The sequence below is a fragment of the Bidens hawaiensis genome, unplaced genomic scaffold (assembly GCF_021521415.1).
Source record: "Bidens hawaiensis isolate Kalapana, Puna unplaced genomic scaffold, B.hawaiensis_p1.1 tig00011868_1, whole genome shotgun sequence".
NCBI lineage: Eukaryota > Viridiplantae > Streptophyta > Magnoliopsida > Asterales > Asteraceae > Bidens > Bidens hawaiensis.
In genome coordinates, this window is record NW_027491949.1 from 154,253 (window position 1) to 177,990 (window position 23,738).

The following is a 23,738-nucleotide window of genomic DNA, read 5'->3' on the forward strand; positions in this document are numbered from 1 at the left end:
GTTACAACTTTGTATTAAGTTTATGAGATGGACAAGTATACAACAATTGTAACTAATAGGAAGGAGAAGCTCATAGCAATGTTGGTAAAATGGTCTGATTTTAAAGACCAAAAACACAAAGAAACCAAAATTTAGTTTTAAACACATGTTCTCTTAAAAACAAGAACCATTATATAGATAATACCCACCCAAGATTCAATAATAAATAAGATCTGCTGACTGGTTTCAGTTTCAGTTTCTCCTTTTATCCGGTGGGGTCCCGGGCCCACCGCCTTTCCTTTTCCTGTTGCCAGACTTAGGTGACCTTGACCTGTATTCATCATCCATCATCCCAACTTCCCCTTCTTCCACCGGCTCAAAATCTTGACTTCTCAATGACTGTCCCTTGACTGAAGAATGATATTGACCGTCTTCCACATCATCATCCACCTGATTCACAGATTTTGACCAACTGTGATTCCTGTCTTGTTTGCTTTTCTCGGACTCAGCAGCAGCCAACTCTATACCGTCTTCTAATGCTCTCTCGATTAAATCATCTTCATCCATGAAATCAGTTTTCCTGGCCATGTCACCGACACGGGATTTTCTTCTTTTCTCAAGAGCTGCTTTAACTTTATCTTTATCAAGTCTTTTAATAGCATCTTGCGGTGACTGCCCTTTGTAATCCAGATTCCGTCCTGGGTATTTCTCCTTTGATGGTTCCATTGCTTCCCTTCTTTCTCGAGGTTCCTTGGGCCCGTCCGGCCTGTTACCATCTTCCGCCACGTAATGCTCTTGTTGACTTTCATTGGCTTCAATGTCTCTGTTTGTGTTCTGGCTCGGTTGATCAGAAGTAGGCCTTGATGAGGTACCGGGCCTGGAATTGCTGTTGTTTGGGCCATCGTCGTCAACTGGAAGTGATCGGGTTGGACCTTTTTGTGTAACCCCGCCACCTGTACTCCCGTCAACAACTTCACTGGTTTGAGAAGGTGCCACTCGGTTTTGTTCATACAGTTCCAACATTTGGTTACTGACCTCTGCAAAAAATAATAATAATTTCAGAAAAGAAAATCATCTAAAAAGATAATGCATATATGATCAGGTTCATTTAAAAACTTCCAAATAATTTAAGAACTCTTAACCACCAATCATTTGTATTTATTTTATATATTTAATATCATTGGAGTGTAATTTTATCATTTATTATATGATTACATATATGTTATCACAAGTTTACATATGTGTAGTTGTGTACTTATAACATTACTGTTTGTTTTTAATAGTCCCAACTTTCACTCATTGGTCAATAACACTCCCAGCTAACGATTTGTCTCCCACCACTCCCAACTTATAACTTCTTTTCTTCTGTCACTCCCAAACTTAACGAACCCTAACTCCGTTAGTTTTTTTGCTGACATGGCATGTTTTTAGTTTTTAGTTTTTACTGATGTGGCATTTTATTTTTAAAAAAAGTAATCTATATTTTAACACTCCGAAACCCAATCCCCCAACTTCATCAAACAAAATGGGGTTATCCTTATCCCCACCAAAAACAGGTCACCGGAAACCTGCAATCCTCACCAGATTTCACCTCAGCGAGCACCACAGTCTACACCCAATCTCTCTCTTTAACCCAACAAAACTTCACCGGCATCCCTTGCTACCAAATCGCTTCAGCCTCCGACCGTCTCTACCAAACCCTAGCGGATCTCTACCTCCCTTTAATTGTACCAGTCCAGCAGTGTACAACTTGGATTTGGGGTGGTAATTACATGCCCTAATTTCATTTAAATGGAAACCCACCATCGATTTCAAACAGGAACCCACCAAAATTCGCCAGAAAATCGATTTTGTCGTTTCAATCAACGAGTAGTGTCTCCTAAATTCGTTGGCGTGTTCTTCCGATTTGGTTCTAGGGTTTTTTCTTGTTTGTGAACAACTGATTTTTTGGAGGGTTGAGAACCGTGGTGGATTAGGGATGGGAGAGTGGTGGCACTGGTGTTATTTGGTGGTGGTAGGCAGTTGAGGTGGTGGTGGCCGGCTTAGGTGATGAGTGGGCGATATATATACTACATATTATATAATATATATTATTAATATTATCATGCCATGTGTGTAAAAATGCCACATATGAATGCCAAATCAGTAAAAACATGCCACATCAGCAAAAAAAAACTAACAGGGTTAGGGTTCGCTAGGTTCGGGAGTGACAGAAGAAAATATGTTACAAGTTTGGAGTGGTGGGAGACAAATCATTAGTTGGGAGTGCTTACATCCAATGAGTGAAAGTTGGAAGTATTAAATTTTAAAAACCAATACCCCTATAACAGATGACATAACTATCCTCAAATAATATTAAATATATAAAGTAAATTACTAAAATGATTGGTTCTTGAGAGTTCTTAAAGTGCTTAAACTATTTGAAAGTTCTGAAATGATCCTGATTGGATATATGGGTATGGGTCTCTTCAGAACTCCAAAAGAATATGACGTTCTAAAAGAAATGCTAAATATATGTGAGAACTTTTTAATTAAAAAGGAAAAAGAAACACGGACCCTCTAATTGGCGGGGAGTGACATCAAATTCCTGCCACCAAACTTTTTCACCATCGGAAGGGAGTTTAACTTTGAGGAACTTGGCTGCAAGAAAAATGGCACCGGCCGCAATGTGGTGGGGTTTAAATTGCAAGCAGAGAGATGTCCGAAGCCTGCATGCCTCTTTTGCATGTCAAAATAGGCACAGAGAGAGAAACCACAAATTAAGAAATTACATCAGCATGCATACCCATCATTGACAAAATTCCAAGCAACTTGAGCAAGGGCATTTTGGGCAACTTTGAACTTCTTTATCGCTTCTACTAGTGGTTTATATGGATGGTGCACATTAAAATCAAACCCAAGAGTTGCAAGAACGACTCGCTCCCCAATTAATATTAGTTCCTTTTGTTGTTCGTACACCTCCTGCTTCACAAAAGTATAATAAGAACCAACTGAAAAATAACAGTGTGTGTTTATGTGTGAGTTTATACATATAAAGAACCTTAAAGAGTTAATAAGTGAGTTACTTTAGTAGAGTTAATGATACCTTCTGTTTGATTCTTTGTATAGCCTCGGGATCCTTTTTGTTATTGATTTCATATGAAACAAGGATTACATCTTTCAATGGACGAGGAGTTTCTTCAACCTTGCCTGCAAGAAACATGCAGACAGTTGCAATTGTCTGCAGTCCAAAAATGTGAAATAATCAGTAACTGTATTCTGTTATTGTCCTCAACTTGTATGCCAAATATGTTATCATATTCAATAACAGAAGCAAAATAAAAGCAAAATATTAGATGAAGCACTGGTACAACTCACCCTCCTGTCATTCTTTGCATGTGATTGACGAAGAAAGAAACGGTGACAAAAGATTATAGCTGTAGCAATGGTTACTTGAGGCCTGCATCAAAATATCCAACACAATCCGTGTATTACTATTATTTTCAATAGGAAAGCACAACAGGTGTATATATCAAAAGCAGTATATACTAAATTAAAATCGCAACCTCCTAGGCTGCAAACATAGCAATTATCAGGTGAAGCTTGTATTTACAGAGTCTTCATAAAAAATACTATTACTTTGGATTTCAGAAAGAATATAGACATTAGATAATAAGGTTTAAATTTCATGGTTCTCGATATCCTCATTCAACAGAAAATTTTCCGTCTCAAGAAAGCAAAACATTAATATTGGAGTCTAGTTAGCATTTGCCCATTGTAAACTAGATGATAGCAATCAATGTCAATGCATCACACAAAAATTACAAGCAACAGCATTTAAACTGCTAGTTTCAGTTGACTGAAGATGACATTTTAAGACACTAAGACGTCAAACCCGTATCAAAATACTGTGTAATGAATAATGAAGAGTCCAAAGTTATTGCAAGATCAGATAACAAGTACGAAGGTAAGAATACGAGAAAGCAGAACTACAGCCGCCAATATGACGATCCAAGAATACTTGAAAGCTGCAAACTTCTAAAACCGACCAAACTCCTAAATATGGCCGATATACATAAGCTTCAGCACGCATAAAGATCTCATCCTATTAACAGAGACAGATATGGCTATAGAAAACAAATGACCACCATACTACAAGAATGAAACTTAGGTGGATGGTACAGAATAACAGATATAGCCCGTAACCAAAAATATAATAAAGCTGTCGTCTGCTTGCCTTCACATTACATATTTTAGCCAACTCTTAACAATCAAATGCAATCTCCAAATCTTCACGATCCAACTGGTGTTGTTTCACATCAAGAACTTCAATCATAGAGCACAAATACGCGAGGTAGCAAAGTGGGTGGGAGGGTAATCGAGTCAACCCAACAATTTCCCTTTTGAGCTTGCATATGCAGTTTCAGAATTTAGATTTTTAATTTCTATGATTATTTATAAATTTTAAAATGGCAAAGAAATAGATTACGTTGGTGTTTATGATTGCTTGGATTTGAAATTAAACTGTGTTTTTTGTACGACGATCTGTTTTTGTATATTTTCGGGCATACATATAATAAACCCTATAGCACTAAATTGCATTTTTCATTGATTACCAACAAATAAAGAAAAGCACATGAATAAGAATAATAACTTGAGAGAACAAAACTAAGAATAAAGAAGCTTACACTTTGAGCCTCATACCCAAGTCTTGCAAGAACCTGCAATATGATTTGCGTAGATACGTTTCCTTCTTCAAATCAATGCCATCTGGTCTAGATGGTGAGTTTTCTTCAATTTCTTTTCGTGAAAAGTACCACCGACCACCATGTTCTTCCAATTTATCATCAGAATGCCTGTATGGCCCGCCATCGTACATACCAAAATGCATTGGGTCACTTGACAACAAAGCATTCATTGCTAGCTTCTGCCCTCTCTATTACTTCCTATAAATAAATGGCCAGTTCCCCTAATGCTCCTCTAATTGGCTGGTTCACAGGACACGTGAAACTGATATCCGATATCTGCATTGTATATACACCAAGTTACTAGCATATTTCAGTAAGCAAGAAAGAATACAACAGACAATTTCTCAAATACACATAATTCTCCCTAGTTTAGACGAGCTTAACATAAGCGTTTTAACAAGAATGAGAAAAGTAAAAGCAAAACAGAATGGTTACAAGAAGTCAAAAATCTTTCAGAGTTTCAGTATCTATTAACTTAAATAGCCAGACCAAAATAGATTCTAAGCCTGCATAGCATCCAAGCTCTAAAACAGACATCTGTAAGACTGTAACTTCCTACAGACTCCAATAGACCGGACATGAGATGCAAAACACACACATTGAAGATCATCAATGCATGAAAATTGCATAAATAAAACAGGTTTGAAAACAAAGCATAACCAATGCACTAGGTTTAGAGCAAGCACAGGGTGTAGTAACAGTGGAATTGAAGTACAGAATGGCAACGGTGCATGTAAATACAAATACACTTAAGCATCCACAATCAAGAATATTTCATTACACTTAAAACAGAATAATCAGCACATACAGATTGTAGATGATGCATTGAACTAATAACAAAATAAGATCGAATCATCGAAACTCGGTCCCTAAGATTAATCCAAGTGGTATCCAAAACTCACTATTTTGTATTAAGCATAATTACAAAAACCTTTAAAAACCTGATATAACTATAATCGGCTATAATGCAACTAAATGTACTTCTAATCTTCAACTGACAAAAAGTTAACGAGCCTCGGCCATTAAGAAAAGGATAATTATGTTATCAATTTAAGGCAATGACCTACAAAAATTATAACTTTTTGCTCCATTAAAGAGAAACCTTTGAGGGTCTGTGATTATAGTTATATTATACCCCCTTCGAAATCGACCAATTGATACAATCAATCAATTTACAAACAATACATCTACTGCAATTACTATTTATTTCAAGAATTGTAGCAAACCCTAGTTCTCTAATTAGAGGACGCATTCGTAAAATTGAAAATAATAATATGATTTGCAGCATCGATTTCGGTCAAATTAAACGCTGTGACAGTGAATTTGGAAACTGGAATCACATAAAGTTATTAATTTTGTGCTGGTGCCCTAATTGATAAGACAAAGAAAGGGTTTTTATGTATAGCGAAGATATTAGGGCAAACAAAAGGCAAAAGTGAGTGATAATGATAAGAAGTACGAAAGAAAGAAAGAAAGAAAGAAAGAATTACATACCGGCGATTACTGTATTGCAGTCTTCCCGTCGTTGCTTTCAGGCTGTGTGTTGTGTGCAAAGGCTAGTGTTTGTTTTCAAGCTAACACTTCAATCCTTTTCTTCCTTTTTTCTTTTTTTTTTTTTAAATAATAATAAAATAAAATAAATAATTATGCGGTTTGTGAGTTTATATGATCTTTTTTTCCATGGCCCGTATGAAACATCTGTAGTGTGTGATAGTGATGTACCTTTAAACGCGGCCCCTAGAGTAGTCATTTCGTTTATGTGCATTAGGTAAATAATAAGACAATGTTAGATGTTTGTATGTTGAGTTGTCGACTTGCTGGAGTTTAAGATTAGGCTTGTCAAATCAAATAAAAGAGGTTAAGTTGGTGTCTCAACAACTAATCTTTCAAAACGGTTGTTGGAATAATGTGATGTGTTTTAGAAGTTTAAATTGTTAAAAAAATTGTGAAAGTTATTGTGCGAACATTTTTTTGTTTTGTTTTTATTGAAACAAGCTTAAAAGAATTGGGTATTTAAGTACAAGCATTAAAAATACATATTTTTAAAAATATTTCAAGCCTACCGAGGTTATCAGGCTGGGAGCCATGGTCCTCCCCACCCCCTCAAAGCCAAACTCTGATAAAATGTTAAAATGATGACAAGAAGAACCTTTTACGTCCATATATTTCTTGTGAGTTAATATTTTAACTTACATTTAAAACAACTTTATGTTGATAATACAGCTAAAAATAAACTTATGTAACTTATCATATTATATATGGATTCTATTTTCCATTAATGATCCCCAACATAATTTCTTCCCCACAACTTTTACTTTATGTGAAAAGATGATTAACTAACACCAAAAACAACTTTTTATCAATGAAAGTATGTAACTTCATGCATCATACAATTCTTTGTTCCGCATTAATGATCCAAATTCATTTCTTTTTAGAAGCTAGATCTTATTAAATTTAGAGAATGCCTTTTTTTTCTTATGTGACATAATAATAGCCAATACAATCAGAATATAAAGGAATGAGTACATAAATCAAGGCTCTAATTTAGCCACTAAAATAAGAAAGTAGATGAAAGTTGATTGTGTCGGTTGTGGTGGCAGTCAAAGGAGCCAAAATCAAGGCACTAATTTAGATTCCCCCTCAAGTTGGAGCGTGTAGGTCACGAACGCCCAACTTGGCAAGAAGATATTGCAACTGTTGAGAACCCAGGGCTTTGGTGAATAGATCAGGGATTTGGTGTTTTGTAGCAATGGCCCTTGGCTGAATCTCTTTAGAGTCTACCCGTTCACATACGAAGAAACAGTCCATTTCGACATGTTTTGTGTGCTCGTGATAAACCGGATTGTTGGCGATGTGTCTTGCAGCTTGATTGTCACAGAAGAGAGGGGTCGGTTGATCTTGTGATACCCCGAGCTCTTTTAAAAGCCAACGCGTCCACAAAACTTCACTAACCGTAGTGGCCATGGCACGATATTCTGCCTCCGCTGAGGAACGCGACACGACAGACTTTTTTTTGACTTCCATGAGATGGGGGCTCCTCCGAAAAGAAGGAAGTAACCGGTATTCGATCTTCTTGAGTAGGGACATCCAAGCCAATCAGAATCGCTATATGTGGTGAGGTTGACTCCACCTTCCTTTGGCAACAATATTCCTTGTCTCGCAGTTGTCTTTAAGTATCTTAGGATTCTAATGGCCGCCTCCATGTGACTTTGACGGGGATCCGAGACAAATTGGCTCAAAACGTTAACGGAGTAAACAATATCCGGACGTGTCGCTTGTAAATAAAGTAGTCTACCCACGAGGCGCCGATATTGATTGGCATCCACGCTAGTTCCTTCATCATCTTTACTTAATTTTAGATTTTGTTCCATGGGAAAGGCACTGGGTCGAGACCCAAGAACGCCACAATCCTATAGAATGTCAAGGGTGTATTTCTGTTGGCTAAGAACTAACCCCTCTTTTATTCGAGCAACCTCAATGCCTAGAAAATATTTTAAGTTTCCTAGATCTTTAATGCTAAACTTTTTGTTGAGGAAACTCTTTGTTGCATGAATTTTTGAGGAGTTATTGCCAACAATGATGACGTCGTCAACGTAAATTAGGGCGGCAACAAAAGAGTTTCCTCTTTGCAAATGAAAAGGGAATGGTCCGCCTTGGATTGTGTGTAACTAAGTGCCAACAGAGTCGAAGTAAATTTTTGGTACCAATTTCGGGAGGCTTGTTTCAAGCCATACAAGGATTTTCTTAACTTGCAAACTTTGTTGCCGCTTCCTTTATCAAACCCTTGTGGAATTTTCATGTATACTTCTTCATGAAGGTCTCCATGTAAAAAGGCGTTAACATCTAGTTGATGGATGACCCAATCTTTCTTAACAGCGACTGCGAGAAGAGTCCGAACTGTCACGAGTTTAGTGACCGGAGTGAATGTGTCATGGAAATCGATCCCTTCCATTTGGGTGAATCCTTTTGCTACGAGCGTTGCCTTATATCGTTCAATCTCACCATTAGGCTTGTATTTGACTTTATAAACCCACTTTGAGTCGATAGCTCGTTTTCCTTTCGGTAATTCTTCGAGAGTCCATGTTCCATTTTCTTCCAAGGCTCATATTTCTTTTTCCATCGCCTTCCTCCAATGTTCATCCTGTACGGCTTGTTTAAAAAATTTTGGCTCATCTTTCAAACTGATAGCCGCTAAAAATGCTTTATGAGTTTCAGTGAATTTTTCATAAGAAACATAATGAGATATGGGGTGTACTGTGCTCGATGAGGGAGCTTGATCAGACGTGGGTAACGTATGATCAATAGATGGTGGTAGATCGGTGATAAAGTCATCGTCTCTTAGGCCGACTTTTATTTCTTGCCTGATGGGTTCGGGGGTTTCATGGGCTATTACATCATTGGGTTCAGTTTCATGGACTGTTTCGGTTTCATTGGGCTCAGTTTCATGATGGTTCAAGTAGACTTCAGTTTCTGGGGCTGTTTACTATTGGGCTCAGTGGAAACAGCAGGCCCGTCATCTTTGGGCTCATTGTTGTTACTAGGTTGAGGTTGGGTTTCATTGTGCATTTCTGCTTGGGCTTCAGTGGCAATAGGACTAGTGTTTGGTGGAGGTATGATGTTCTGGTACTTCGTTTTGGTCCACTATTTGTGGGGTGTTTTCAACTTGTTTATAATACCATGGTGGAAAACTAAAAAGGTTTTTGTTTTCTTGTTTGTCTATGGGTTTGCCACTACCATATGGAAAAATATTTTCAACAAATTTAACGTCTCTTGATAACACAATTTTGTTTTGTCCTGTGTCATAGAGTTTATACCCCTTTGTTCCCTGTGGGTAACCCAAAAATACACCGAGCTTCCCCCTTAATTCGGATTTATCTCCCTTTGTATCGGTATTCCGGTAATAAGCCAAGCACCCAAAAACTTTCATGTGGTTGTACTCGGGCTTTCGTCCAAAAAGAATTTCAAATGGTGTTTTGTTACTGATGGTTTTTGGTGGTAGGCGATTAATTATGTAGGCGGCCGTCATGACACACTCGCCCCAAAACCTTTTTGGCAAATTTGCCTCAAAACGGAGGGCTCGTGCGGTTTCGAGAAGGTGTCTATGCTTGCGCTCAATGACACCGTTTTGTTGTGGCGTGTGTGGGCAAGTGGTTTCAAGAATTACCCCTTGTTCGTTGTAAAAATCGTTCATTCGGTTAGAGACGAATTCCCCTTCGTTGTCACAACGAATTCTTCTAATTGATTTGCCAAATTGCGTTTTGACCATTTTTTGAAAATAAATCAAACGGTCTGACGCTTCAAATTTGTGTTTTAGTAGGAAAACCCATACGGAACGACTATAGTCGTCCACGATTGTTAAAAAATAACTAACCCCCGATAGTGAAGGTTCTCAATACCTTCCCCATATATCACAATGCAATAATTCAAAACACTCTTGGGTTTTTATGGAACTAATCGCAAAAGGTACTCGGATGTGTTTAGCCTTGGCACATGAATCACAGTCCACAGTTTAAACGAAATATTCTTAACGAAATCAAAACGAGAAAGTTTGTTACTAGAAGTATGACCTAATCTTTTGTGCCATACCTCCACTATTGACATCATGGCCCTTCTTTTATTCTTTACCATTTCAATCTGATAAAGCCCTTGCTTACATTTACCCACTCCAGTCAATTCCCTCATCCGTAAATCTTGCATGAAACAGAACTCCGGGTAAAAAGTTATAGAACTTTGAGGGTCTTTTGACAAACGACTAACAGATAAGAGGTTGCATTTGAATTTCGGGACATGTAAAACCCCTTTTATGACAGTTCCGTTTGGTAGTTGGCAAGTTCCTCTACCCTCTACGGGTATCGAATCTCCATTTGGTATGATAACTGGGTATTCGTGTTTGGATACCACTTTACCTTCTAACCATTTGGCTTGATGTGTTATGTGTTTGGTGCAACCGGAATCGATAATCCAGTAATCACCTTGGTTTGCTTTCTCTCCGAGATGGTTTAAAAGAGTATAGTATTGTTCGGTATTTAAACCTGGAATTGGGCTTGCGGAGTTGGATTCAACACTAATTGATTTGTGCTTGCTGTTTTGGGGATCGAAACTGTAGCCGCCGTCTCGTTTCGAAATGTAAGCTTGAAAGGCAGCAACTTCAGCCTTTTCCTTACTGTTGTGAGCACCGCAGCGATATCCGGTAGATGAATAGCTTGTCATGACTGATGGCTAGTAGGGATTACGGTTTGTGATTGATTTTTCGAGCAGTATTAAGACCTGCTCTGATACCATATTAAATTTAGAGAATGCCTTTTTTTTCTTATGTGACATAATAATAGCCAATACAATCAGAATATAAAGGGATGAGTACATAAATTAAGGCTCTAATTTAGCCACTAAAATAAGAAAGTAGATGAAGTTGATTGTGTCGGTTGTGGTGGCAGTCCAAGGAGCCAAAATCAAGGCACTGATTTAGAGATCTAAAGCTTCATGTATTATGAGACAATAACGATAGTGCAAGAATTAATATATGCTTCATATATTGTGTCAATATGCATGTTACAAAAAAAATCTTCACTGTAACTTCAAAAAACTAGAAAATAATGCAATTCATCATAATACAAAATTGGAGATCAACATAGATTGACTGATAATATGCATAGGTCTTCTCTTCGTGTCAACAGCAACAAACCTTCGGTTTGGCACCAACACTAGAAACACGTGCTCCTCGATTTCGGTTTACAGGTATTTGACCATTCCTCGACCCTCCACACTAAGCTTAGTGGCTTGAAGTTGCTTCCTTTTTGTGCTTTTAACTGTTGCAGCTTCTTGTTCAGCTGTCATCACAGACAAAGATATTATTATACTATGCACATAATATATATTACAGTCATTAGTAATGATGTAAGTAATTGAATCAGTATAAAGTGCAAACCTTGAGTCGATGCTGCTGGTTGTGCACAGCCTGTTTAGCCTGGGCTCCAACTTGATCTGGATCAATCTTAGATTGAGGATGCACCGTATAATCTAGTGTCGCGGCTTCAAGCCTTGGTGCATGAAATGAATTTCCAGCCTTTGTTTTTCTGCAGTTACATCCAAATCATTAGAAACAGGGAACAACTGCAGTCCATATGCAGCAACTATAGCATGCTTTAGAAATAAAATGACTTACTGATAATGTTCAGCTAAATCCAAGTCAAAATCTGTAAACTGCAACCCTATAGCTCTATTCACAGGACTGGTGAGTATCAAAAAACAGATCAGGAAACTTGAACAATGAACATAAATTGATTTGATTTAGTTAACAATATTTTTATGCATACTTTTTCATTGATGGCCGCGGGCGAATGGGGATCTTGTCACCTTCAAGGTGCTTCATGTCTTCAAATCTTGTGCTTATATTAAATATTGGTCGACTCTGTATTATTTACATGTGAATGTTAGTGTCAATCAAAAACATTAAAAGAGAAATTTTGTTCTTACCCATTTGTAAATCAACTCTCTAGCAAGCTTTCTGTTGGATGGGGTCTCTTCATCAAATTTTGACAAGAACATAACAGCCTGCATAAAGACAATAATGATATTTTAGTTATCATTAGTCATACCACCAAAAAGGAAAAGATAATTATTACCATGAAAGAAATAATAATAATAATAACAGGACTAACCTTTCCTATTCCACTGTTCTTCAACTGGTCTCTTCTATCATACTGCTCTAAATCAATTGGGAACTGCATGATAAAAAAAAGTATTCGATTACGCGAACATATATAATTAACCGTTGATTAGATAAATCATGGTTATATATTTATATATACATACCTCGGTTAAGATCTTTAATATTGCTGTGCGAATGTTAATATTGGGCAAGCTTCTATCAGGGAGGAATTCAAGCCATTTTCTTAAAAGTGTTAGGATTCCATGATCCAAGAACTCAAGTTGAAGTGGTTTCCTGCATTAAATACCAAATTAAATGAGCACATTATGAAACATTTAAGACTTAATTATGCAAATAAAACATATATATAACTTACTTGGATAGCACTTCAACTAGAAAAGGAAGCTTTATGAGTTTATTAATTGCAGGCTTTGACTGCCTATTCAGATTTGCATCTTCTTCTGCTACAAGTTCAAGTTCAGCCATGACCTTCTCAACAAGCAGTGCAATCTCCACAGCACTTTTCTCAACTTTCTTCTTTTTCTTGCACATGCTGAAAAGATCATTGATTTCGTTATCTTCTTCTGCGTAACGCTCTGCTGGATCGACACCACTGTCGTCTATGAAGTTATCATCATCCGCCGTTTCGGTACCCTCCTGCATCAAAAAGTTACAATGTTATCATCATAAAATAACAACCTAATATATTTATACAAAATAAATTAATCTGATGAATGTAATGTTATATATATTTATACCACTAAATTGCCTCCAAGAACAGCATCCCACATCTCCTTCACTTCGGCAGTATCGCCACTCCTTTTATTATTATTCCTCTTGGACCTGCCTTTGCCGTTCTTCTCCGGCCTCTTCTTACCACTCCCAGCGTCACCAGCAGATGACCTTTTCCTCTTTCCACCGCCACTATCCGAACCGGTGTTCTTCTTTATGATCAATAACCTTTTACGAGGCATTACGGATACCGGCATTGGAGACTGCTGCTCGTTGTCATGGAGGAGGCCGTGTTGATGATGATTGTTATTGTTTTGATCGAGGTCACCGGAATACCTAAAATATCAAGAAAATAAGACGGTTAACAACGTCTCTATCATGAACCCTAGGTTAAGGTTAGAGAGAATTAATTAATCGAAATACTTACTGATTGTTAATTATCTCGTAGGCCATGGCGCAGAAACTGAGACAAGAGTTGCGTAGAATGTACGTGTACGTGAAGAGAAATCGATGAACAAACAGTCGATCGGTGAATGAATTACTTAAGCTGCAGGGTGATGATGATGATGATATATATATAGAGGAGGAGTTCATGGGGTTTGGTTGTGTAATGGCGGTCATATTATTTAAAATATTATTTAAAATAAGACGTCGGCCGCCACCAGGCACTGCACCTGCCCAAACGGTATACGGACAGTTGTTTCGAATAGTGAAAACAGCTGCATTGGTGAAAGGAAGAAGAAGAGCATATAGAAGGAAAGTGGATATGGTGAAGGTGGTCATATTGTGGTTTTGGGTGAGAACTTAGTGAGACTAAACCTGGTTTATATAGGCCCAATTAAGACGCTATAGAATTCTTTTTTAAAAAATTATTAGTAGAATTTTAAAGGTTGGCCTTCATGTAATCATGTTTATTTAGAATTAGTTACTTGCGTGGAATATGTTAGCCCACTACGAATGAGCACTAATATTAACATCGGACCATGCATTATACATGTATACACAGCGTATACTTGATAAAATCTTTAGTCAATCATGTTGGAAATAAGAGATCAATTCACACAATTGATTGAATAAGAATAAGATGATGATACACAAACACAAATCTTGAATAACAAAACTGAACATCGAATGAATATAATTGAATACGCTAACATGATTTGTCTGACATCATTTCCTATTTATAGATTAAATAATTACACATTAACCTTAGTAAATACAATAATTACAAGCAGACCCCTATACTTAATATAAATATTAATAAGTTTAGTTTATACACTAATAAGTCATTAAACAAAATATACTGAATGATTTCATAATAACAAAATGGTTTAAAGTTTATCCATGAAGCAATATCTACAAACGTTATGTACTACTTTGTATACAAGTATTATTATCAACGCTATAATTAATCAGATGTTAAATCTGGTTCCGATTAAAACACATATATAATTGTAAGAACGACAATAACAAATCACAAGAATATTTCATTATCGCCATTTTTATTAAAAATTAGTACTCGTGTAGTATAATACCGCAATAAAAAACAAATGTTACGACTTAGAATATTTTCCAAGTTTGGTGCTTCTTCCATTTCCTATCTAGTATGTGGAAGATTTTTTTTTGCATCTTTGTAGACTTTTAATTGGATAGCCAATCCATGGTTGTTGAAACTACTGCTGCAAACAGTTGTTTTTTAAGTTTTCAAAAGTCGTGTAAAAAGTCTGTAGAGGCTTCTCTTAGGTCCCATTTTATTTATATTAGTCTTTTGTATTGGTTTTTATGTAATGGGCTGTTTTGGTTATTTAATATGTAATAGGTCTAAGAGAAATAATGTTGTAAAGCCTATTGGGCACTTGATGTGACTTACTTCTCATGCATGCTTCCCTATAAATAGGAAGCATGTCATGAGAGATAGGAGTTAATAGTTAATAGTTGATCAATAGAAAACCTTTTGCTAATTCTCATTCTCTCGCCTTCTCTCTTTCTCTCAAACCACCCAAAAATAACATCTCAAGATCCGAGACCGTTTAGGTGGCTTAGTGTGATTTCCGCTAGCACTAAGCTCGGTTGATCCAAGATTATTGTTAGATCCACCCGCGTTGGGACCTACAATTGGTATCAGAGCTTCGACTCACTAGTTGAGGGTTTTGGATCACAACCTTGGGTTTTGATCTTGAGTAGAAGAAAACAAGTGTTCTTGACAAGAAAGTTCACAAAAATCACAAAAATTAAGAAAACTACAAAAAGATTCGGCTCCAAAAACTTCATAAAAAAAATGTCTTAGAAAGTATTCTTGGTGAAGATAACAAGTGTTCAAGTTCTAGATCTAAAAGGTTTTCAGGCTTAAATTACGGGTTAGGTGGAACAGATCCCGAGAAAGATTGCTTCTGGAAGCTTAAAACTTTTTCGCTTCGCTTGAACATTTTTCGCTTCGCATAAAATCTTTTTTCGTTTCGCATCACTGTTCACTTATTCGCTTCGCTTGGAACTTTTTCGCTTTGCTTGAAATTTTTCGCTTCGCTTAAAATTTTTTCGCTTCGCTTGGAACTTCTTCGCTTCGCATCACTGTTCATTTTTTTGCTTAGCTTGCTTAACCGTTTCGCTTCGCTTGAACCATTTTTTCGCTTCGTTTGAAAAAGTGTTTCTTGCGAAAAAGTTGACTGTTTTCAAAATTTAAAACTATTACTGAAACTACTGAAATCATGACGAGCACTGATTCTGAGCTGTTGAAGGGATATTTGTTGTTGGAAAATCAAGTAGGAACCCCTCAGAAGCCTCCTAAGTTTATGACCTTAGATGACAACTTTGCCGACTTCAAATGGAGGTTCATGAACTACATCTCATTGACTGAAACTGATCTAATGAGATGTTTTGAACAAGGTCCTCATATTCCTGTGACTCGCACTGATGCTGGGAAACAACTTAAGACTATTGAAAACTATGATCAAGCAGACAGAGACTTATTAGCATAAGACAAGAAAGCATATCTCATCTTAACTGTCTGTCTTTCAAATGAGATCACTGAGACTTTTCATGAACACACAGTGCCAAGGGTTTGTGGGAAGCACTTGTTGAGAAGATTGAGGGAAATGCTGAAATTAGGGAAAACAAGAAGGCCCTATTGAAGGAAGAGTTCAACATGCTCAACCATCGACAAGGTGAAGCTGTGTTGGATTTGGTAAAGAGATTTGAGAAGCTGATGGTTAGAGTCAGAGCTGCCAGTGTCAACATAACCAACTCTGAGGTCAATCACAAGTTGATGAATTCGTTGCCCTACAGTTGGAGTACAAACACAATCACGATCAAGAGAACAACCAATCTGAATGCCATGACAAACAGTGATTTGATTTCTACTATCAAGTCATTTGAAATGGATGAACAGATGAGAATGAACAATCATCTAAGTTCTCTGAATCAAGCTGAAGTGAGTACTGCTTCCTCAATGCCAACTGCTTTTATTAGCAAGACTCAACAGAATGTGTATCCTGTGACCACTCCTAAGTACTCCCCAAATATGCCTTCACAACCAACTGCTTTCATCTCAACCAACAATCCATCAGACTCTTCAAGTACAAGTTCATTTCAAAAGGCAGTTGAAAGTGTGGTTGCCCAAGCATTGAAAGCTCAAGGGATTTCCTCATCTTCAAAACCTCAACCAAGCAAACCTTCAAGTTACTGTGAGGATCTTCCGTTGTTGAATGACTCAAATGTCTCAATAGTTCATGCCTTTCTGTCATGTCATGAAGAATTATTGCAAGGAAATCTATTGCCACCACACTTTGAGACTGGGGTTTTGAAAGATCAATCAGAAGGATCTTGAAAAGATGGATATCAAGTACCAAATGGCAATGGCTGTGCAAAGAGCCACAAACTTCATGAAGACGTATGGAAAGGATAGCTTCAACTACTCTGATAGGAAAAGAATTGGATTTGACAAGTCGAAGCTATGATGCTACAACTGCGGTGAGATGGGTCACTTTTCACGAGAGTGCACGAATCCCTCAAAGCCAGCAAATGATATTCGTGTGACTGAAGTAACAGAGGAAGAAAACAACAAAGGTGCTGGAAAGAGGCATGAAGTGCAGAAGCCAAGCAGCTCAGCTCAAAGAGTTGGGAATCATCCACACAAGGGTAATTCAAGTACAAACTCAAAGGCCCTTGTCTCCCAATCGGAGGTCCAAACAGGTATGGATTGGGATGATCAATTTCAAGAGCTGCAGAATCCTCTCAACATGGCTGGCATGGCTTTCACGACAAATGATGAAGCATCCTCATCCACTGCTGCAAGTTGTAATGCGTCACCCTCTGATGAGGTAAATAAAAATCTTTGCTCTCAAGCTTGCGTGAACAAAGTTATATATTATAGATATCTTCCGGACGAAGTTTTGAAAGAAAATGCAAAACTTCGTCAACTAAATGCTGAATATGTTAAGGCTGACAAGATTTATCTTGAAAAGATTAAAACTCATCACGATGATGTTGCAAATCTTAAACTTAAAATCTTTCAAGAAGAGCACAATGTCATCTATTATAAGAACATAATTAATAATTTGAAAGATGAGATTGAAAAGTTGAAACTTGACATTTCTGATAAACGAGAAAATGAAAAAACAAGTTGAAAGATTGAAGAATCATCTGAACAATTAGATGATCTTATTGGAGCTCAGAGAAGTACTAAAGTTAAATCGGGACTAGGTTATGATTATTCAACGGTGCCTCCACCAATGAATGATAATTACACTTGCATACCCCATTTTAGCTATAATACTTCTCCTGATGAAGAGATGGCCTATGGGATGGGTAAGGTACCAAAACAAGTGAAATTTGTTCCTGCTGCCTCTTCATCAAAAGCTCAAATTTCATCATCTGATAAGTCTAACGTCAACGTGTCTTGTGTAGCAGGTGATGTAAGTGGTGATTGTGAGAAGGTTAACCAGGGTTGTAAACCAAAAGGAGAATTGGAACCACGTTTTGAATCTTGTGTGGGTCTAACAAAAACGATTAACAATCCTGTCTGTAATAAAGTGTGTGAATCAATATTAGGAAGCTTGATGTCAGGATCAAAAGCTGTGTTTTATGAATCATCTAGTGATGACTATTGTACAAATATTTGTAATGAAAGTGAATGTTTTCTTCAGATTCAGAATATGAAACTGTTTTTGATGAATCCATTGAAGTCAAGGTTAATGAACAGACTAGTTAGAGTTGCTCATCAACTGATCATAATGCTGAGAACTTAGTAAAAGAAAAATCCAAATTTGAAAATGAAAAACCAAGCACTTCTGTAAATACGTGCCACCAAAGAAAACTTCTTTTTCCCAGTATACAAATTTGAACAATAGTGCTCAATATTATGATCAGATTGATAGTGACTATTATTATTCTCAACAGAAACCCAGACATTCAAACTATTTGCTTCAAAATTTTCAAATGTTCATCATTTTAGAGCAGATACAAGTTATAGGAATGTTAACCCAACTACATCACCCTATCACACATATCTCAGTGACCATGATATCTATAAATGCAACCCAAGAAAATGTTGCTTTGTTTGCGGGAACCCGTCTCATCTTGCAAGACATTGCAAAAACTGGCATAAGCAACAAAGAGATCTAAACAGTAAGTTTGGTCAGACATTTTCTAAATTTCCTGCTCAACATAAGAAAATGCCTCACCAAACCTACACTTCTGCCAGTGAGACGAATTTCAGACCCAAAAGAACCGAAAAACCCAAGAAACCTTTCTGGCTAACCCAAAGAGAAAGGAAGAAGCTAGCTAAGGGATTTGAAGCTGAAAAGCCCAAGAACCCTTCAAAGGTTTTCTCAAAGGCTAATCAAGAAAATTTTGTGGTTAAGCCTAAACCAAAACGAAGGCAATCAAGGAAACCATTTCAAAACCGAGGAAATCAAAATTCATGTTCCTCGAGGGATTGCTCTTCAGACTCTGACTCACCAAAAGATTACATTTTCAGAAATCATAAAATTAAACTTAGTGATTTTGTGTTTAAATTTCCCGAGACAAGTACGTCTCGGGAAACTCTCCACTAACTGGTTCTTCGTGTGTGTAGGGTCAGCCAGAATGGCCTGTCAACAGTATTTGGTACTTGGACAGTGGCTGCACCCGACACATGACAGGAGATGAGTCTCTGTTGTTCGACATCAAATCATTCGATGGTGGACACATTTCTTTTGCAGGCGACATTGGAGAAGAAATAACCAAACAAGGGAAGGTCTCGAATGGTACCTTGACATTCGATGAGGTTAATCTGGTGAAACAGCTCAACCACAACTTGCTCAGTGTGTCTTAAATCTTCGATAAGAAATTCTCAACCCTATTTACAGAAAATGAATGTCTCATTCTAAAACCAGGTTTTAAGGTCCCTGAAGAGTGGATCATGTTGCGTACTCCGAGGCATTATGATGCCTACATTCTGGACATGAGAAGCAATTATTCCATGCGTTCTGCCTCTTGCTTGATGTCCAAGGCCTCGGAAAATGATTCATCTTTATGGCATCGACGGTTGGGTCACGTCAACTTTAAAAACTTGAACAAGTTGGTTAAAGGTGATCATGTGAGGGGTTTACCAGTAAAATAGTTTCACTGTGCTGAAAAATGTTTATCTTGTTCTAAATGCAAACAGCACAAACTCCCTCACAGACCCAAAACCGTCAATTCTGTAAATTCCACTCTTCAGCTGTTGCACATGGATCTTTTTGGTCCTATTCAACCAATGGAAATAGGTCGAAAAGCCTATTGTCTGGTTATTACTGATGACTTTTCGCGTTTTAGTTGGACATTTTTGTTAGGGCACAAGGACGAGACATCACATTTTCTGCTCAGGTTTATCGTGTTGGTTGAAAATCAAACTGACAAGAAGGTGAAATGTATCAGAAGTGACAATGGCACAGAGTTCTGCAACAAGGTGGTGAATGAATTATGTCACAACAAGGGAATTGTTCATCAACTCAGCGCACCTTACACTCCCGAACAAAATGGGGTGGCTGAAAGAAGGAACCGTACGTTGGTTGAAGCAACTAGAACAATGCTCTCAGATTCCAAACTACCATTGATTTTCTAGGGTGAAGCCATCAACGCTGCTTGCTTTACCCAGAATCGTGTGCTTCTGAACAAAAGACTGAACAAGACTCCATATGAAGTCTTCTATGGAACAAATCCTAGGGTAAATTTCTTCAGAACGTTTGGATGTCCATGTACCATACTCCAAACAAATGCTGGAACAACCTCCAAGTTTGCTGAAAAGGCGGATGAGTGCTATTTTGTTGGTTATGCTGCTGACAAATGTGTTTATTGGGTCTACAACAAGAAAACTAGGGTAATCTTGGAATCGTTCAACATTGATTGGCAAGAATTAAACCCTACTGATGCACACAATGGTCCTGACTGGATGTTTGATTATGAAAGTTTGTTTAAGCAGTTTTGTGGAATGTACATGTCACCCGCTGTACCAATGGTTTCCCCCGTTGTTTCTCCACCGGTTCAACCTGCTGATGATCAGTATATCCTGATGCATGCTGTTTTGAAAGATCTTGGACATGTTGACATAGCTGCTGCTGCACCCATACTTAATATACAACTTGTGGCGAATCAATCACCCCAGTTGATGATGAGCAGCCCTCTGCCAACACCACTGAAATGCCAATTGTTGAAGACATGACTGATTCAGATTCTGATTCATATGTGTCAGTCGACAACAATCAAAATGTTCAAGTCGATCAAGCAGAGCCACCTCCTGTAGAACCAAGTGTGGTGGAATCTGTCCCCACACCTCCCTCAGAAGAAGACAATCAAGGACCTCAATGGAGGTCAATGCATCAAAGCGCAGGTTGAACCAAGTCCGAATGATGCTTCTGATAACACCAACACTACCTCTATTCCAGCCGTAATTGTGTCATTCTATGACAACCTATGGGAAGGTCCCATTGCTCCAGAACACTTGGTTGAACCGCAAGAAGGTGCAATTGATCCTCAACCAAGTGCTTCTGTCCCTGCGACCGCTGTTTCTCATCCCATAGAGAGCCTGACTATCCAGCTTTAGGCCACACCAGTCGAGCACGTCGACCAAAATCCACAGCTACCAATTCATCGTCGACATCCGACTGAGAACATCATTGGAGATCCGTCCGCTGGCATCCAAACAAGCAGTACTTCCGGTAACATTAATAGATGTCTTTTTGCTTGTTTTATTTCACAGGTAGAACCCAAGGACTACAAGGTTGCATTGAAAGAGAACTCCTGGGTTGAAGCCATGCAAGAAGAGCTGTTGCAGTTCAAGAAGCTAAATGTTTGGAGGCTAGTGAAGAAACCAGAGAATAAGAAGCGGATCGGAACGAAATGGGTGTTCCGAAATAAGAAATATCACAAGGGGGTGATCATCAGAAACAAAGCCCGGCTTGTTGTGCAAGGTTTTTGGCAACGTGAAGGTCTTGATTACGATGAAGTCTATGCACCGGTAGCCAGACTAGAAGCAATTAGCATCTTTCTGGTATACGCCTCGTACATGAACTTCAAAGTGTATCAAATGGGTGTGAAGACTGCTTTCTTGTACTGGAAAGTAAGGGAAGAGATCTACGTCAGTCAACCGCCAGGTTTCGAAGATCCAAGTCATCCTGATCACGTTTACCGCCTTGACAAAGCACTTTATGGTCTTCACCAAGCACCTCGTGCATGGTATGCCACACTGACCAATCATTTAGTGAAGAATGGATACAAGAGAGGAATTTTCGATCAAACTCTCTTTGTCAAGAAGGTCAAGGGTGATCTGATTCTGGTACAAGTTTATGTTGATGACATCATTTTTGGGTCCACGAATGAGAATCTGTGCAAGGAGTTCTCTGAGGTTATGCAACAGCGATTTGAAATGAGTTCCTCAGGGGAGATGACTTTCTTCCTGGGCTTACAAGTTGAGCAAAAGAAGGACGGGACTTTAATACATCAGGAGAAATACGTTCACGACATTGTTCAGAAATTTGGTTTCAAGGACTCAACATCTTCCATGACTCCAATCGCTACGCGACCTATTCTCGCTCCTGATCCATTGGGAAAACCAGTCGATCAACACCTTTACAGGTCAATGATTGGTTCCCTGATGTATCTCACTGCAAGCAGACCGGACATCATGTTCCCTGTTTGTTAGTGTGCCAGATATCAGTCTGACCCGAGAGAATCCCACATGACGGCTGTTAAGCGTATTTTCAGATACTTGAAGGGTAGACCACGTTTGGGTCTTTGGTATCCAAAGGAGTCACCCTTGGAACTTCATGCTTACATTGACAGTGATTATGGAGGATGCAACTTGGACAGAAAGTCAACATCCGGTGGATGTCAATTCCTGGGAGATCGGTTGATCTCGTGGCAGTGCGAGAAACAAGTCACCGTGTCCACCTCCATAGCAGAAGCCTAGTACATCGCCGCATCCAGCTGCTGCTCTCAAGTGATATGGATCCAGCATCAGCTGCTGGATTACGGTTTGAATTTCTATGGATCCACGATCAAATATGATAATGAGGCGGCCGTTGCTATTGTTAAAAACCCGGTCCAGCACTCGAAGACTAAGCACATTGACATCCGAATACACTTTATTCGTGATTGTTATGATCGTAAGCTTGCCAACATAAAAAGGGTCCATACTGACTATAACTTTGCAGATCTCTTTACTAAAGCCTTTAGTCGTGCCCGATTTTTGTTTCTCGTGGAGTCAGTGGGCATGATCTCTTTTGAGTAATTTTTTTTTGGTTTTAAAATAGTAAATATTTTTCAAATATGTCACAATTTTAGAGGGAGAAAATGAGTTAACCTTAACTCACCAAAAAGATTTTAAATTTACTTTTAGTAAAACAAAAATCAAGTCATTTGACTTAACAAAAAGATTTTAATTTTTTATAATATTAATTTCATCCTTACTCCTATTTAAGAAAATCTTAAGAAAACTCTAAAAAGTGTTGTCCCGCTTAAAGGGAGCTCCTTCATAGAGGGAGTCGGACATTTAAAATTTTCAATTAAGAACTTGATCTGACCATGTGGAAAGTGATAGTACATTGGTATGTATTGATCCTAGCAAGTCAAAAGAATAGAACAAAAGGCTACAAAGTCATTCATTGATGTGTAGATAGGCTTGACAAACAAGTAAGTGTTGGGCGATATAAATTTAAATTTCTGCCGTTGCTAGTGACTACACGTTTAAGAAGCGGTTGCATGATTCCATTTAAGTCATATTGATGAAGGATGAAATGAAATTACACATGTCATACCCAAGTCTCTCTTTACCTGATCACAGTGGTCTTATGAAAGTCAGTGACAATTTTAATTTTCATTGAGTCAAGAAAAGAGTCAAGTAAAATATCAAGAAAAGCAAGAAAAAGAAAAACAAAAGAGTTAGAAAAAAAAATCAGAAAAATAGTCAGTCCTAGGAATTTTAACTTCTGCTTTATTTCTTCATTTATTTTCGACTCAAGCCTTGGACTTTCTCTGATTTTTAAGGCCCTGAGTCTTCTGCTTTGTTTTATTTTCTTTCTTTTGTTCAAGCATTGGACTTTCTCTGTGTGATAATATGGTATTATACGACCTGATTGTTATGGCTTGAACTTCTGCTTTATTTTAATCTTTCTAGATCGAGTCAAGTGTGCAAAGCA

The 23,738-nt window shown here is 37.9% G+C and overlaps 1 protein-coding gene and 1 pseudogene across 1 annotated transcript; both read right to left on the minus strand.

The window, feature by feature from the left end:
• Positions 1 to 74: 74 nt before the first annotated feature.
• LOC143539376 (cyclin-T1-3-like) lies at positions 75 to 4,888 on the minus strand. The gene is made up of 6 exons (XM_077032712.1): positions 4,647 to 4,888; positions 3,337 to 3,418; positions 3,065 to 3,199; positions 2,765 to 2,940; positions 2,536 to 2,687; positions 75 to 1,016 (listed from the first exon to the last, which is right to left on the minus strand). Exons 1-6 carry the CDS (start codon positions 4,874 to 4,876, stop codon positions 232 to 234), a joined length of 1,560 nt encoding a protein of 519 aa, XP_076888827.1. The 5' UTR covers positions 4,877 to 4,888; the 3' UTR covers positions 75 to 231.
• A 6,547-nt stretch (positions 4,889 to 11,435) lies between these two features.
• LOC143539397 (protein IWS1 homolog 1-like) lies at positions 11,436 to 13,539 on the minus strand (annotated as a pseudogene).
• Between the last annotated feature and the right edge of the window lie 10,199 nt (positions 13,540 to 23,738).

What these genes read in the sequence shown, in the direction of transcription:
- LOC143539376 (XM_077032712.1), bottom strand. Translation starts at nt 4,876, where the DNA reads ATGAATGCTTTGTTGTCAAGTGACCCAATGCATTTTGGTATGTACGAT. An exon ending in TACAAAGAATCAAACAGAAG is followed by an intron (nt 2,941 to 3,064) that starts GTATCATTAACT and finishes TTTGTGAAGCAG; the next exon opens with GAGGTGTACGAACAACAAAA. An exon ending in CACTCCCCGCCAATTAGAGG is followed by an intron (nt 1,017 to 2,535) that starts GTCCGTGTTTCT and finishes TATTTTTTGCAG; the next exon opens with AGGTCAGTAACCAAATGTTG.